The sequence below is a fragment of the Lissotriton helveticus genome, chromosome 10 (genome assembly GCF_964261635.1).
Source record: "Lissotriton helveticus chromosome 10, aLisHel1.1, whole genome shotgun sequence".
In the NCBI taxonomy this organism is placed as follows: domain Eukaryota; kingdom Metazoa; phylum Chordata; class Amphibia; order Caudata; family Salamandridae; genus Lissotriton; species Lissotriton helveticus.
The window spans coordinates 678807345-678826050 of NC_136071.1; the positions used below are offsets into that span (position 1 = coordinate 678807345).

The following is an 18706-nucleotide window of genomic DNA, read 5'->3' on the forward strand; positions in this document are numbered from 1 at the left end:
ATGGGCCTAGATCCATTGATATTCAAAGCTAGGGGATGCCCACAGAAACATTCCAAGATTTGGCAGCGGTGGACTATGTACCGTGTCCTTCCCTTGGAGCCTCTGTCATCTGTGGCATCACAATTAGAGAATGAATCTGGATAGAGGTACTGGCTTATCAAACAGCTGTGTTATTTATATGTGTCGGGCCATTTAGGTGCGGGAGAACTTTTGCCAGGCAGCATAGTAGGGCCATTGCACATTTAGTTGTTTCGTTGAATGATATTTTGTTTTTGATGTGTACATAATAATGCCATACATACATGCATTGGCCTGTATATGTGTGGATTGAGCCCAGTGAGCCATATAAGGCTGCAAATACAAATAAAATCTGTTTTGAAAAAAAAACTTTGGTGAGAAGATTTGACATACCCATATTACACAGTCTGGTCTGGGTGCTCAAGTAACCATGAAAAAGGTTTTAATATCAGACCAATATTACCTGAGTTAGCCCTGGCACTCTCTAGAGGAGTTAATTGAGATTCTCGCATGACTGTTATTGTTTTTTATGAAGCCATAAGATTACTTTTTCCCAGACAAGGTTGAAAATATAATAGGTTTAATGTCTTAGTCAATACCATTGGCATTGTGTAATTATGTGATTGCGCAGCAGTGGCATTTTTTGCTTGATTGTGGATTTACTCCATAATGCACTTAATCCAACATCTGCTGCATTATCTGAAGATCTCACAAACATAAAAATGGTTTCTAGCTTACACTGGTCAAACATTCAAAATCAAAAAAACCCACACATTATGCCACACCATTGTAAAGAGTAACTGAGTACCTTTGATTTACTGTATCACAGGCGTCAAACTGGTACCAACGAAAGGAAAGTTTAGCAAGACAGTATAAATGTGTTTTACAATGATAAAAAAATGAATTCATAATGCCACACAATGCGATTCATTATGCTGCATAATTTAGTCTACCATTCAGCATAATTTGGTCCTCAATTGCAACAGAATTCCAACAGCACTAGTCAAATGTTTTAAAGTCAGTTGTGATAAAGGTAATCTTGGGAAATATTAAAATACTTCAGGGCCTAGCACAGTCCCAAAGAGTTCTATATCTCAGAATGAGCACTTCATGCATATGCCTGTAAGAATGTGCCTAGGCCAAGTGCCTAGCTGTACCCAGATTTATTGACCAGGTCGGGCATATCTACCATCTTGACCCCTTTCTCCCTACCCCAGCTTTGCCTCTGGTTTGCTGTTTCCCACCAGCTGGCAATCAGTGTTCTCCTGGAGGGCGGGGGGTTCGAAGTGGGTGGAGTTAATGGGTGTGGCAAGCACTCAGGTATTTAAACCTGCCTTGCCACAGGGTAAGGCCCCTTTGTTGTTGCTACCTGACACCAGCCGGAGGACCTCCTGCAAGAGACAACTCTTTTCCCACTCACATGATTCCCCCATATTTTTTCTGTTTTATGCTAGGTAGGTGGAAGGTGAATACAATTTGGAGGGTTAAGCCTAGATTTATCAGAGAATCTCGTATGCAAAGGGCTTGGATGTGAGTTCAGCTCCATCTTGGGGTGCTTACATTGGAAACAACCTGATTTTCAGGGTCATGGTGAGGCTAGGCTCGGCAACAGTTTCCTACAACCTCGTGAATGATGTGTATAGTCCATGAATATGCCTATGGCTATGACTGGTGCCAGGATTTGGAGCACTGAAAAGGTGATGCGCAGTGAATGTAAACCTGAATAACATGTGTGATGTTGTGTTCAATATGTTTATCTGTGATCATATGTAGAGGGGTCTGGTGGCACTCGAACCGTGGTGTAAGCTGAAGTCAATACGTAACACCAAATTTTATTTTGATGAATAGACAATGTTCAAAGTTTTCACATTTCCGGTGGTGTTATTTTGTTCAAGTAATTTTTCGATGAATTACAATCTACGGCCTTAGTTTTACCCAGTGCTTAATTTGTAATAAATAAAGTGCCGGGACCCTCGCCATGAGGCCACTAGAGCTGGCACCACCGATTGCCCCTGCCAGCGCTGCCAAAGAAAACTATTAACCATCACACTCCCAAAAGTGTGACAAGTCATACTATACCAGGCCACCAATGCTGAGAGAAACTCTCGGGCGAAAGGTATTAGTAATTTTTAATGTATACTTATTAATAAACATCTGGGGCCAGATGTAGGCGTCCAAATACCGGTCGGAAACAGCAGAAAATACCGATTTTCGGCCGTTTCCAACCGGTATTTGGACATTAGCATGTAGGGGTTGCAAAATCATACAGATTCGGTAATTTTACCAAATCGGTGATTTTACAGATTCGGTCAAATTACCGATCGGTAAAATTACTGAATCTGTAATTTCTTATGTAGGTAGCACTTTAAACAGTGCTACAGGGCCTTTAGAATTCGTTATTTACCACCTAATACCATTGGGTGGTAAATAACGAATTCCTGTGTACATGCACATCTGTGCATGCACACCTGTGCCATGTGGCACACATACATGCCCTAAGGGCATGTGTCACATGGCACACAAGCCAGAAACAGGGGTGTAACAGGGTGTCAAAGTGACACCCTGTCCCCCTTGGCAATTCGGTATTTTTACAGATTCGGTAATTACCGAATCGGTATTCGCTATTGATTCCTACGGGCTTCAAGGCCCATAGGAATCAATGGCAAATACCGATTCGGTAAATACCGAATTGGTAAATACCGAATCCTACCGATTCGGTAAAAATTACCGAATTTTTATCTACATCTTATTTACCGATTCATAAATACCGATTCGGTAAAATTCGGTATTTATGAATGGTAAATAAGATTTACCTACATCTAGCCCCTGTTGTTGTGCTCATCTCTAAATTGGACACCCTGTGTCCAGTGGAGTAGCAAGGCGGGGTGGGGGGGGGGCTTGCCTGGGTGGCACAAGGGCACCCCCCTTACACACGGCCGAGGACGACAAATGCAGGGGTCGCTACGGGCAGCTATAGGTCCAGGGCACGAGTCGGGGGTACACACGGGTGGACAGCATCACCCACTTATTTCACAGGGGGAACACCATCTACCCTGCCAAGGAGTTGCGCCTCACTGATAAAGATACTGAATTCGTCCCGGTGTAATTTCCAAACACCAGGAGACTTTCAGTAGCGCCTGCACGTTGTTATCTGCTTTAATTCAGCAACAACGTGCAGGCGGAGAAGGGGCTCTCTTATTTCTAACTCCTGCTGGCTCTTAACAAAGGCCGAGTCCGAGGGGTCATCAGGCCTCCTTTTGTTCGAGACTCCTGGCTAGCAGCAGTCAGAAGCCTCACACCCAGAAGCAAATGCAGCAGAAGAGAAACAAAGGCTCACACCTTGTTAGCACTTCACATACTTAAGAGAGGCAGCTTTTCACTTTGTTCAGACCCTGTTTAGGAGATATGCATGCATTGTAAGAATTGCAAAAAACACAGTTGATGGACAGCCTGGATAGCTTGACTCCAGTGGTGTGGAGATCCTGGGACTCATGTCTGAGCATACCCAGCACACTCGGGGTGAAAATTGCAAAAAACACAGTTGATGGACAGAATGTAGAACAATGTCATACATTCATCCCAGTACAAGGATCTGGGCCTAAATCCATCGTTTTTTTGCACTCCACACCACCTTGGGTTAGACACTGGCTATATGCAAATCAGCTCTGACCCTGTGCCTCATGGGAACAGTCCAGTCCGAACTACCAAACCATGTCTTTCCCAGACCGGAATCAAGCATCCAAGGACCGGTTTATGGCTATCAGCCTTCATCAGCCTGGATAGCTTGACTCCAGTGGTGTGGAGAGCCTGGGACTCACGTCTGAGCATACCCAGCACACTCGGGTGAAAATTGCAAAAAACACAGTTGATGGACAGAATGTAGAACAATGTCATACATTCATCCCAGTACAATGATCTGGGCCTAAATCCATCATTTTTTTGCACTCCACACCACCCTGGGTTAGACACTGGCTATATGCAAATCAGCTCTGACCCTGTGCCTCATGGGAACAGTCCAGTCCAAACTACCAAGCCATGTTTTTCCCAGACCGGAATCAAGCATCCAAGGACCGGTTCTGGCTATCAGCCTTCTTCAGCCTGGATAGCTTGACTCCAGTGGTGTGGAGAGCCTGGGACTCACAGTCTGAGCATACCCAGCACACTCGGGGTGAAAATTGCAAAAAACACAGTTGATGGACAGAATGTAGAACAATGTCATACATTCATCCCAGTACAAGGATCTGGGCCTGAATCTATCGTTTTTTTGCACTCCACACCACCCTGGGTTAGACACTGGCTATATGCAAATCAGCTCTGACCCTGTGCCTCATGGGAACAGTCCAGTCCGAACTACCAAGCCATGTCTTTCCCAGACCGGAATCAAGCATCCAAGCACCGGTTTCTGGCTATCAGCCTTCATCAGCCTGGATAGCTTGACTCCAGTGGTGTGGAGAGCCTGGGTCTCACGTCTGAGCATACCCAGCACACTTGGGGTGAAAATTGCAAAAAACACAGTTGATGGACAGAATGTAGAACAATGTCATACATTCATCCCAGTACAAGGATCTGGGCCTAAATCCATCGTTTTTTTGCACTCCACACCACCCTGGATTAGACACTGGCTATATGCAAATCAGCTCTGAACCTGTGCCTCATGGGAACAGTCCAGTCCGAACTACCAAGCCATGTCTTTGCCAGACCGGAATCAAGCATCCAAGGACCGGTTTATGGCTATCAGCCTTCATCAGCCTGATAGCTTGACTCCAGTGGTGTGGAGAGCCTGGGACTCACGTCTGAGCATACCCAGCACACTCGGGGTGAAAATTGCAAAAAACACAGTTGATAGACAGAATGTAGAACAATGTCATACATTCATCCCAGTACAGGGATCACTATTTTTTCTTTTAAAGTACTATGGATAGAGGAAGCTTTAAGCTGACAAAAGGCAACATTGTTTAATGTGTAGCGTACAAAAATGTGAATTTTCTACCTAATTCAGGAGAGTTTACCAGCATACTCAGAATGTGCTCCAATGTACTCATGATACACCTGCTAAATATGATTGTGAGGGCTTAAGATCTGATGCCACTTCCTGTGATGTCACGCGCCGTGATGTCACACGGTATGATGTCACGCGCTGTGATGCCACTTGCTTACTCATGAACTAGGTTAGTCCCCCCACTTCTTTTTTAGGACTTGTGCCCTGTATAGGTCTAGCTATGCCACTGCATGTGTCAGACTATCATATGTACGGGTGTTGACAATTAAGTGCTGGTGAGGAGCACCGGAAACACCCAGCTCAAATTAAGCACTGGTTTTAACCCCAAAGATCTCGTGTCCGTCCTCTATTAGTGTACTCTTTCACAATGTGTACACACATGCTGATTCCCTTCGCCTGTTTCGCAGGCAGGTAGTTGGAGGGGGACCAGTTGGCCATAAAATTACCTCCCCGATTCCTGCCTGCCCACAGGCTTTCCCTGGCTCCTGAAACCCGGTCCAGCATTTTAACTTGCTAAAAAAAAACTAACATTCCCAACTAAATCCATCAAAGATCATAAAACACCATTTCGCAATACATTCTGATATTTCGGAGGCCTGCACATACCTGCAGTATTTCCTGATTGCAAGAAGCTCCCCCAGTCGCTAAGATTCTGGTCCTTGGCACTACGATGGAAAAGAAATCTAACATTAAAAGAGAAATACTTTGAAACATGAATTTAAAAGCAATATCTAAGCATGCTGCTATTTTCACGCTGAGAGTTAAATGTTACCGGCGATGCTTCGGCACACCATCCTATTCCTCTAAAATGAAGTAGTCTAGGAAAAAAATTAAAAGTCAATAAAAATGAAGGAAAAAGCTTACTAGTGCCACAACATTCATGTATTTACATATTTTCCCTCGCCTCTCACTCCCCTGTAATGAAACAGATAATGTGTAGTCAAATAAAGTAAATGACCTGTTCCAGACGCTTCCCGAGTTCAACATCTATTAAAAAATATACCTCAAAATGTACTGCAAAATGGGGCATGAAAATTGGGTAATGAGACTGATCGGAAAACTGGCCTGACTTAGGGAAGAGCTCGTAATGAGTTACCTACTCAGCAGTCAGACCATTCCTATCAAAATTCAGTGCTCAGTTTTACAGAAGGGTAAAATCTCAGAAAAAGTAAGGCCCAGATTTACTTATTTTTTACACAATGCAGTGGAGTAACCAAATTTCCTTCGTTCCAGAAAGGGGAAACCACAGTGCAGAGCGATTTAAAGTAAGATTGGCCGGCAACTATCATCCCTATTTCAGGGTCCAAACGAAGTGACCACATTACTCCTATCTTGTCTCCTCTTCGATGGCTTCCCATCGAGGTAAGATCTATTTATAAAACTGCCTGCATCACCCATAAAGCCTTGCACACTTCCTCCCCTCGTTACCTGGCAAATAAACTGAAAATGTCAGGAGGTCGGAAAAGTTTCTGCTTGCGCCCACTTCCTTCAACAAGCATTTACAATGCAATGGTTTCGCCTTTGGAAAAGTTAGAGCTATTGGCATTGTAAATGACAAAATTTGTATTTATGTGTTGGATTTGAAAACAGATAAATAAATTGCATTGTCATTTACATTGCCATTAGCTTAATCTCTCGCAAATGTGAGACCTATTGTACCCTACGGACGAGCTCAGCAGACAGCAATTACTACAACACACACACACCCAGAGCCAGCCACACACACACCCAGAGCCACACACCAAGAGCCAGCCACACACACACACCCAGAGCCACACACACCCACCCAGAGCCACACACACACACACACCCAGAGCCACACACACACACACACACACACCCAGAGCCACACACACACACCCACCCAGAGCCACACACACACACACACACCCAGAGCCACACACACACACACACACCCACACCCAGAGCCACACACACACACACACCCAGAGCCACACACACACACCCAGAGCCACACACACACCCAGAGCCACACACACACCCAGAGCCACACACACACCCAGAGACACACACACACACACACACACACACCCAGAGCCACACACACACCCAGAGCCACACGGACACCCAGAGCCACACACACACACACACCCAGAGCCACACACATCCACCCAGAGCCACACACACCCACCCAGAGCCACACACACCCACCCAGAGCCACACACCCACCCAGAGCCACACCCACCCACCCAGAGCCACACACACCCACCCAGAGCAAAAGCTAACTGTGATAAATGTTGACATAAATCATGCAAACAGTCTATTCAAAAGAGGCAGCAGCTGAAGTGTGACACTCGGTTATCTTGTTTCCCGGCGCACCGTGCTAATTAACTCAACACAATAGTGTGGTTTCTAAGCAGGCAAACACGGATGTGGGCCCAGGTATACAGAGAAGGTTTCCAGTATGCTATTTTCGCATTTAAAACATTTGCTACAAAATGTAAATAGATGCATGTTATTCAATATGGATATTTTATTTTTGGTCTGTGATGAGGAGCAGTGTGAGTCACCTGCTGTGGATTTTGTATGCACAATTTAGCTGCTTTGCCACCAGTCACACGTAAAACGATCAGAGCTCGAAAGTAGCCAGCCCAGACATGCAGAATCTTTAACAGCATGAGTGGTAGCACTGCCCTGGGTTTACGACAAAGAGGCACTGCAATTTGTGTTGGCATATCATTTCATTCAGTGTTTTAGCATTATATAGCGTGACTTCTACCCGAAAGCATAGGAGCGCTTAAGCCCTCTTGCGTTCCCCCCTCCTCACCCAAGGCATGTCGGGGAGGTGGCCGCCTGGTAAAGTCCGAATGATGGTGGGGGTTAGTAAGCAGCCTCCCCGTACACTGGGCCCGGGGTGCTGGCAGGGAGGAGATGAGGCAAGCTGGTGTTGGCACCTGTCCAACCCTATGCCCCCCAGCTGCACTTGTGTGGTTTGGCTATCCCCCTTTGTGTGTGTGTGTGTGCGCAGTGTCAAAAACTGTTTTTGATATTCTTATAGCGCGAACTCGAACCGAAGGTGTTGGAGCGCTTCACCAGAGCACCGTATTTACATAGACATTCAGGCAAGGGGGGATTAAGTGCAGTGCTCAGAATCACATGATGAGGAGGACGCGTCCGTGAGGCTTGAATGCTGGTTTCCAGCACCCGCGTCGGGCGTATATGCCGACGGACCACATCCACTTAAACAACCTAGCGAATCGTGGTTTTATTTCCACGTCGCTCTGTTGCATGTTCTCCACTGTAAACATGTCTTATTCATCAATTCAACACGGTTTCCTCTTGGAAAGACGACACCTGAGCAGATCCCACCAGGATCTGCCCCCATGAGCCGCAGGTTAAACACAGCTGGTTGCATTAACCCACTTGAGCTGCGTAAAATGACCGCATTGCCTGACAGTCAAGAATGCAGCGCCAGCCCAGAAAATCCATCGTCCCCCACTGGCCCATGGAATGCACCCCTGCCCTGATACCCCACTGAAGCGGACGTAAAGCCATTTGCCTAGCATAATCCCAGGATGTGGGCACGATCTTGAGGCTCTCCCAGCCTCTCCCAGCCTCTCCCAATCGGAGCGCTTTAATTCAGCACCGTAAATACATTAAAATTTAAGCCAGGGAGATTAAGACATTTGCTGATGTCTGATCGCGACCTCCAGGCTTGAACCCGGGTCCCCTGCACCAGCGGTGGCAATTTATGCTGCCGGACCATGTTTCGCCTATACCTCCTTAACTCCCGCAGTTACACGCGCAGTGTGGCTTTGTGTGCTGCGCACCTCTTCCCCCGCACCCCCTGCCCCTCGTTGCTAAATGGGGCGGGGGTGGGCGGAGGCATGCCACTGCTGACCAAGGTGGGGGTTCTTGGTTCTAAAATCAAGGCAAGCCCCCCGTTAGACGTGACTACCGCGTTGCGAGGGGGGCGGACATCATCGGGAGCTCGAGCGCACCGCCGTGTAAATAACGGGGAGGGACAAGGCTGCGACCCTGCAGCTCTCCCTTAATGGCAGGGGTCAAGGAGGCCTTCTCCACGCCACGACCCCAACAAAGTAACTGGCAGCGGAATCCCTGGGTAATCGGGATAGCTCCTGAATAAATTGTTGAGCAGCAGCCGTCTCCGCAGATACCTAACAGCGCGCCCTTTGTGAAATACAATTGTGCATTCATGCGGGTGTCGGAGAAAATTATACAGACCAATGCCATTTAAACAAAGTGAAAACGAGAGTTCTGAACTGAAATCCTACTGTTAAGTATTGTGAGCGGTTACTAGCGCCTGCCAGTCCCTAAGCAACTGTAGTTAAACAAAGTAACTGGCAGCGGAGTCCGGGGTCATCGGTATAACATGAACTGAAGCGGCGTAAAGCCGTTTGCCTAGCATAATCCCAGGATGTAGACACGATCTTGAGGCTCTCCCAGCCTCTCCCAATTGGAGCGTTTTAATTCAGCACCGTAAATACATTAAAATTTAAGCCAGGGAGATTAAGACATTTGCCGATGTCTGAACGCGACCTCGAGGCTCGAACCCGGGTCTCCTGCAACAGCGGCGGCAATTTAGGCTGCCAGACCATGTTTCGCCTATACCTCCTTAACTCCCGCAGTTACACGCGCAGTGTGGCTTTGCGCATGCGGGTGTCGGAGAAAATCCCAGGATGTGGGCACGATCTTGAGGCTCTCCCAGCCTCTCCCAATCGGAGCGCTTTAATTCAGCACCGTAAATACATTAAAATTTAAGCCAGGGAGATTAAGACATTTGCCAATGTCTGAACGCGACCTCGAGGCTCGAACCCGGGTCTCCTGCACCAGTGGCGGCACGATCTTGAGGCTCTCCCAGCCTCTCCCAATCGGTATAACTATTGAATGCATTGTCGAGTCCGAAACAGCAACAGGTAGGACGGGCTGGGCGTAGGAGGCACCGACTTACCCAGGGGGCAGCTCCGCTGTGGAGATGCGGAGCTTCACCGACTTCTCCTCATCCTCCAGGAAGGCCAGGGCCGCCGGGAGCTCTTGGCCAGCTTGTTCTTCGGGCGCCATCTTCGGAGGAATGCCAAAAGCAAAACTTGGCGAAAAAAAAATAACATCCGCCCACCACCGCATGACGATCGCAAAGGGGCGGGATGAGTAAAAATCGCGTGAACGCCCACAAATCTGCTCCGGCAATGACAGACAGATCGCTCTTCCAATGGCTAGCCTCCATTTATGGAGCTAACCAATGGAAGAGAAGGCGGGACCAAAGCCAGTACTGTTCTAACATTAGATTTCGCCTGCGCGAGGCGAAACCTAAAAAGGAAAGATCGATGGCTCAATCGTTCTCAGCTAATGCGGTGAGAATCTGGAACTCGCTCCCGCCATAGCTCCGTGCCACCACCTCTATCCAGATTCCCAAAGCTGACCTCAAATCTCTTATCTTCCAAAGACACTTTCAGAACTAGTACCCTTTTCTCAGACCCCTCTAGGAAGTTAGTTCATCATTGTAAATTTGTAATATCTTCTTGTTCATTCCCCACCCTTGTTTGCTGTGTTTGATATTGTGTTATTGCCTATATGGTTTTACTCTACCTCTCCTGTTTATTTTTGTAACGTTCTATTTTGTACCATTTCTCTCAAGTAACGTAACTGGTTCTATTGGACAGCACTCTGACACCTTCGGGTAAAGTCTGCGCTATATAAAAATGCAATAAATAAAAATTTTTAAATAAATCCCCTGGGTGGGAGATCCAACCATGCAGTCTTGCAGCAGCAGCCAGTGCAGGTGGGGCGAGGGGGAGGCCGGTGCAGGCGGTGGGGCGGGGCGAGGGGGATGTCGACAGGCAACGGAAGAGGGTAAATTAAATATCTGTATGCATCCCCCCCCCACAGCGCCCCACCCCGCTGCTCCACCGGGCTTACCTGCACCGGCCGCTGCTGCTTGCACCCTGGTACAGAGCAAAGTGTGCGCTGTCTATCATATAATTTATACTGAACCATAACCTTCCAGTAAAAAAGTCCTAGCATGAGAAACGCAGAAGGATCAAAGACATTGAATGGGTGTTGTGGGCTGCAGCACACACGCAATGTGTATTTTTGAGAAATAAACAAATTACTGTTTGTTACACCTGCTTTCAATATGAGTTAGTTTTTGATGCATAGTCCGGTCTGGCACTCTTAGCAAATCAGGCTTTTCATTAAAAACTTTAAGGGCTTCGGGTGATCTGCCCCAGTAAAGACCACTTGATGAAAAGTGATGCAGTGCAAAGCATTTTTTTGCGCAGAAGGGCGCCTTTTCACCATATAAAAAACTTTTAGACTCAAACCACATTTTGCACTCAGTAAATTCTATGTGCCACTTTGTGCTGCTTTGAGTCGATGGAAAGTCTTAATAAACATGGGTGCAGCCATTGATGTTAAACACTTTCCCTAATAAAGAACGAGAATAATGCATCTAAAATTTGGATCAAGTCAAAATGTTCATACATTTACCAAGAGCGGCAAATGAAAATCAAGCGAAGATGGGTGTGTACCAAATCCTATATGACGATGACACCATGGGCAATTCACTGCAGAGATCTCCCCTGCTGGATAGACAACATGTACACTTTCCTCCCCAGAGTACACCTCTAGCCATTGAAAGGCAGGCACTGTGGGCAGTATGACCGGCAAGACCAGCAAATACCGGACTAGTCCCCGGACCCTCTAAATAAATCTGTGCAACACTCCCTCGAAGAAAACTGTGCCTCTACTCCCCCTTGCCGTCACAAGGCTTTACCCCAGCTACCTCAGAGCTACATCGTCCATCTCAAACACTGATCATTCTTGCTCTACCGTTTTTTACTATCACTATGTACTTTTCTTTTTTACTTACTCCTCTGGCAATATCTCACAATTGCCGCAATTCCCTGTAAAGCGCTATGTAATTATGTGTACCATAACTACCTCAAAATTAAATCAGCATCGATCCCTAAGGTTCTTGTCACATACTGTCACCATGTATCTATATTCACTCCAAATGTATCTTACTTAGTGCTTCTTATGCAATTCTGTGTACTTCGTCACTTTCTGTCACTATGTATCTGTATTTACTCTAAATGTATCTCAGGTATTTGCGGCTTGTGCAAACTCTGTGAAGCACTCTGATGCCCTCGGGTCAAGTCTGCGCTATATAAAGCTCAATAAAAAAAAAATATATATATATATATATATATATATATATATATATATATATATATATATATATATATATATGTATATATATATATATATCACAGCAAACCAGAAGCACTGCACATAGGGAAAAGGACCCACCCTAAATATAGATGGTGGCAGTGACACAGAAAAGACTAAAGAACACGATTAGAAAGTCCACAGTTATAGTAAACAACCAGCGGACACTGGAAAAGAAGGACATAAGCAACAAGAAAGGGAATGGAGGAATTGAATGAAGGTCAGAGTGCAAGCAGGGTCTAGTTGAATCACGCTCATACAAAAAAAAACCCACCAATAATGCAACAATGATTTCAGGGCAGAAAGCTCACTAAGAAGGCAGTATTAGTCAACCACTTGCCCGAAACAACATTCATTTTCAGTGATAAGCCAGACTTATTGGCTTAGCCAAAGCCACACTTTTGGATTCCAGGCAGCAGGAGCAGGGAAGCTGTCCAATTCACAGAATGGGGGGTTATTAGGTGGAATGGGGTTTGTGACTTCTAGTACTGGCATCAGACACCACAAACCTCTGGAGCCCAGTTTCTCTGCGCCCCTCCAAGGGCCCAGAGACTGAATTATGCAGCCATTCAGAAACCAACATTCTGCTCAGACGCATGGTCGCAGGTTCTAAGCATATTCACAACCATGAGAAAATGAATTGATTTACACATGCACATGCAATTATGCATGGTACCAGTGGAGCGTTTGTTCTTATTCTTCTTCCGAATTCTGCAAACCCTTTCTCTGAAAGCTTCAGGAATGTGCTGCATTGAAATCATATGCGCTCAGCTCTAATTCGTAAGTTCCCTACTTAGTGCACCAATGCCTTCTATGGCCCTGATTACGAGTTAGGCGGAGTGGAATCCTCGGAAGGGATATCGCTGTGCCTGATCACCGCTTGCCTGGTGGTACCACAGCCAATCTTCCTGGTTGATGAAAGATTGGATCTGATTTTACCAGCCCTCTCCTCTGCACATACTTGGATAACCCTCACTCTTCCTTCCCAAATGAAGGGCTAACCCAATTCCAATCAAGAGACCTTTTTGCCTACAGGAGCAAGACTGAGAGCTTCTGCCAGCGTTGGACTTCTCAATCCAGTGGTGCTCCATTAACTTCTCTCTTCTCCTGCTCTTTAATCCTCTTGGTAAACCCATGTGCTACGATCTTGCGTTGGGTTCTTCTCTGAGTTCCATTAATAGCCTTGTCTCCTAACCTTAATATTGGTGGTCATTAGGTTTTAGGTCTATTATCCTTGCCACCCTATAAAGGGACTTCCCGCCCCTGGTGTTTGAGGAACTATGGCAGACTCTGCATTCTTGCCAGCCCAAGCTCCTGCCCTTGGTTGGATCTCTGCCCAATCAATGCATACAACTACACCTGCCGCGAGAACCTACCAGACTCTGTGCTGCTGATGCTGAGTCTCACTCCAACATGGTAGGGTATTTTCCTTGCTGATACACAATCTGTGAAACTGGCATAAAAATAAGCCATCCAGTTAAGTAAGCGTGTGTATGTGCTTCAAATGAGGGCAACTTCTGTTAGCTCCTCAAGCGGCCCATTTCCTAGGGAGAGCTCTTTCTACCCTTAAATATGCTGAACTCGCTATAGAAATTATTTTAGCCTCTGAATAGGGTATGTGATCTTCTTCAACACAAACAGCTGCTCCAAATAAACTCTCTCTATAATCACCCAAAAGACCCCCAATGGACTCCTTTCTGCATACTGAAGCTAAACACCCTGATTCATCTAGTTAGCCACAATTACAGGTGTGTATTTGGATTTCACTTTCCCCAAGACAATGGGGTTTTCAGAATTCCCTACAAACATTGTCACTTTCACCAGCGAGATGAATATTTACTATAATGCGTGCCTCACATTTTCATTACCTGCTCATCGCCTTCCTCATCCCATTCCTTACTCAATGAGTGTTATTCCTTCAAAAACCCAATTAAACACTGCCTCCCCAAGGTATTTTCTATGTCTCCTGAACATAGACAGTTCCTCTCTATAAACTCTATAATCACTCTAGTAACTAACTACCTTTATTTCCAAACCCCTTTATCATATAGCTGGTGAAGGTTTTCAAGAAGAGAGAGAGGGTCGTCAGTGCTGGGACGAGGAAGAAAAAATCAGAGTAATAAAGATTACCGGTTGGTAATCCAGACATATATAATCTAGACAGAGGTGACTCTTTAATAAAGCTGCAAGTAGCATATGCACACTAACCTGAAATGTCAGGGAAGAAGAGTTCTTCATCTATTTGCTGACATTCAAATGTAATTTCAAGAGGGTTGAACTGCAATTGAAAGCATCAGTGTGTAAAATCCCTAAGCTATACATGGTTAAATCACTTAGTATGGCAGTACAATGCAAGCGAGTCTAATAACACTGATTACTTCATGTCTTAACAGCTTCTTCAGCGAAGGAATGTTCAAACAAAATAAATTATAAGAAGTACATGAGTAAGAGGGGTTCCTATTCCTCTTCATGGGCTCCATCCTGTTTAATAAGAAGATTTTCGTCCAGAGGACAGGGATTTCCAAATCTCAGGCCTTAACATGAGCGTGGCGGGAGTACGTAAAAACATTCTGAGGAATGACTTGAGATTTGAGGTGAGAGGGTTATTATGTACAGTTTATATTCGTGCTCAATCTTTGCTCCTTGCTGGTCAAAGAAGAAACTTTAGCTACCATAAAAAAGCACACTCTAAATGAAGACATCTGAATCAGAGAGGTGTATTAGATGAGGCGCAGTTCTACCTCACTCACAACACTGTACACTTAGGGCCATATTTATGAAAAAGGAACACAACACGGTGCAGTAATTCACCTTGCTGTTCTGGGCTGCATTACAGGGAAAGGGCAGAAATGCACCGTATTTAAAAGAATACGACATATTTCTGCTGTTGCCCCTACGCTGGTGCCATTTTGGCTGCCTAGCGCCAATTCAGGCACCATGATGCAAGGGTGCCGTGTTGCATGCAGTATTGCTGCACAAAAACAATCCTGAGTGGAATTTTTCTTTTTCTACATGTGCTGCGTTTTGCTGGTTACACCTCTATTGGGAAGGCGTATCTTTTTGGTGCATTCCCAGGTCTATCACTTTTGGTAAATCTGGAAAAGCATCAAAACCATGCGAGTTGCGTAGGAACACCCACCCAATGCCATGGAACACCAAGGGGGGCCTCCTCCGCTATTGGCGGGGGAGCGTCGCCCCACTGCTTTCTCGCAGTGCAAGAAGCAATAACATAAAATGGAAATAACGTTTAGTTATTAGCGGTTTGTTATTTTTTGCCAGCGGGCAGGTTTGGGGCACTGCTCTGCTTATGGAGCAGGCAGGAGAGTAGTGGTTTGCACACTCCTGAGCTTCTTTACATGCTGGACACCAGAGAGGTCAACTCCAGGTTTAGGGACATTGAGGGATGCCATTGACTGTGTGATCAGGTTCTTGCTGTTGCACAAGTCTTTGCAGATTACTAACATACATTGTATGTGAGTGCACCCAGGGCCCTTTGTGAGCCTGCGCAACCGATGCTGAGTGATATTCAGCTGCCCTCAATCCTCCTGTCATTAGCTAAGGGCCTCAACCAGCCAATTACATTGGAAGAGATCAGGGAGGTGCTCTCGGATATGACTCTAGAGAAAACTCCTGGTCCAGACAGGTTCTTGGTTAAATACTATTGGATATTCCAGAGTCCCCTACTTCCCAACCTGCTATTGATGTACAATGAGGCAGTAGATCGGGAGATGTTCCCCTCTGGTTGGATACGGCTACGATTGTACTGATCCCTAAGCCGGACCAGCCGCTGGATAGATGATCCTCATACCGGTCTATCTCTCTTATTAATTCGGATGTTAAGGTGTTTTCCAAAGTCTTGGCTAACCGGCTGCGCCACACTCTACCCTCTCTGATCCATCCGGGTTAGTGTGGATTGATGCTTGCCCGCCGCTCTCTGCATTGTATCTGGCGGGTCCAAGTGGCTGTCTCCCAGGTCCACCACCTTCGATGCCCCTCAGCTCTGCTCTTGGTGGATCTTGATAAAGTCTTCAATACCATTGGAGTGCAGTGCTGAAAAGAGCTGAGTTGGGGCTCCGCTTCCGTATCCTTGTTGATCTGCTTTATGCTAGCCCAACAGTCCAGGTCCAGGTCCAGGTCCAGGTCAACGGTGTCCTGTCCCCTCAGTTCTCTATCCACAGAGGCACCTGGCAGGGCTGTGACTTCCTCTTCTTTTATTTGCCTTGGCTATCTGGCCCCTGGCATGCCTCATTCACTGAAATGCTCGTATTCAGGGCTGCACTTAGGACGACGGCCCGGAGGAGTGCATTGCGCTATATGCAGATGACATTTTGGTGTTCTTAGAGAACCTACAGACCTCTGGTCCATGATGTTTGGAGGACCTGTAGATATATGGGGAGGCATCTGGGCTCCGGGGGAAAAAATCCAAATTACTGTTGGACCCCATTTCCAGGGATACTTGTAGCTGTTCCTGGTGTTCCGCTGCCCCTTAACGCCACTTGCCCTTGAAATACCTGGGTATTTAAATCTCACGTCTCTCAGACTTTTCCTGGAGCCTTAATCTGACCAATCTGTTCACTAGAATGAGAAGGGATCTGCAGAGGTGGGGCTGTCTACCATTGCATGTCCTGGGTAGGGTGGCCTTTTTTAAAATGATGGTCCTGCCCCGATTTTTGTATATTATTTTGAACCTTCCCCATCCAATTCCTAGGTGATGGTTCCAGACACTTGCTTTGATGAGCTGCACTTTCCTTTGGCCAGGTTGTCGCCCCAGGTGGTCTTTGTCAATTGCCGGCAATCCACCTATGATGGAGCAACGGGTATGGCAGGTCTATATTGTTATTATTTGGCTTTGCAACTGATTGCACTCGATGACTGGTTTAATGGGGATTGGGATGACCCTACCTACCGGGTAGAGCAGGCCTTGCTTACCCTGGATGGTGTGATGGGCCTGCACTACAGGACCCTGATTCCCTGGTCCCTTCCTGAGTATACCCAATTGGTGTTACTGTGCAGGAGGTCAGTGCTCCGCTTTATGGAATGGGATTATAGACTCACTGGGCTGACCCTCCCCTATGGCAGGGGATGTGGCTGCACCACACTGTGGGTCTGGAGGGCTTTGTGGGGTGAGACAGAATAGGCATCACTTATCTCGGGGATGTGTGGGCAGGCACTGGCGTGCAGGCAGTTCGGGAGCTGCAGGAGCATTGTCGGCTCTCCCATACCCAGTTCCACAAGTACCTGCAACTGCAACATGCTCTGTAGGCTTATATCCCCCCCGACACGCAGATCCCGGAATCCAGTCCACTCAAGGCTAAATTGTTCATGGGGAAGCTACATAAAGGGACTATCTTCCTGATTTATTGCTCTCTAGTTATCAATGCCCCAGGCCACTTCCCCAGGCTATGATGGAAGAGGGAGACCTGGGTGGGAGAGCCTGAGGATGCAGAAAGGTGCGAGGCTAGACTGCCCCCCAAGAATAGGCTATTTGCATGCACCTCTAGCTGGCCCAACAAAACTACTTGCACATCACCTACATGGCTTTCCCCCAAAGCTCCACCGAGCTGGCAGGCCCCCCAGGCCAACTATGGTGGATGTTCTCTGCCAGATGCAGATTTCTTCCATGTAGTTTGGTCCTGCCCAGGGTTTATTCCCTTTTGGGAGGAGATTGGAAGGGAGCTTTCTGCAGTTGTGGGACGCCAGCTCACCCTTACCCCCAGGGTAGCTTTGTTATGATTGCTGGAGGACATAGGTGGGAAGGGGATGGAACATATTTATATTGGGGTGGCAATGCTGGTGGCCAAGCGGGATATCACCCACAAATGGAAGTTCCCAAAGCCCCCCCTCGGAGGCAGAGTGGCGTAGGGGCTAGATTGGTGTGCTCAGCAGGAACAACTATATACAAAGCCTGAGGCTGCCTTCTGCAAACACAGGAGGATCTGGGGCAGGGTGTGGGCTTACCACAGACTAGATGTGGGGACTGACTGAGTGTTACGCGTGCTTTGTATACTATTGTGCTGACTTGATGGGCTGCGGTTGCGTTTTGTTGGATGAGTTCATTATTTAAAAAAAACTTACATTAAAACATAAACCACTGCTTATAATTTAATTAGCATAGGTAGTTTCAAGCAGGCTGTTTTTACTTAGAACAGGTATAATACCCTTTTAAGTTTTAATCACTGGGAAATACGGTTCTTTTTGGGCCAAAGGAAATGTTTTGATTGATTGGAATTACTAAAACCTGAAGACATAATTAAAACATACAATGACAACTCAAAAAATATTTAAAAAGATAAAGAATGGTAAGAAAGGCATTGCAAAGTAAATTAGTGGCCCAAGACTCCTGGCACTAAAGTGCACTTCTTTTTACGAAGATGTGCACATGACCATCAAAATTCCATCGATCAAAGGGTAAGAGAATCTATGGCTGAAGTGGACTGACACATTGCCCCATGTCGTAAACTATAGCCTGTGGAGGAAAAT

The 18706-nt window shown here is 46.4% G+C and overlaps 1 protein-coding gene across 1 annotated transcript in view; it reads right to left on the reverse strand.

Moving 5' to 3' along the window:
• Positions 1–18706, reverse strand: part of XYLB (xylulokinase) — a 1059043-nt gene that overhangs the window by 337712 nt on the left and 702625 nt on the right. Inside the window, exon 16 of the mRNA XM_078664347.1 lies at positions 5624–5682. Within this exon, the coding sequence (XP_078520473.1) occupies positions 5624–5682 (59 nt within the window). The remainder of the gene's footprint in view (positions 1–5623; positions 5683–18706) is intronic.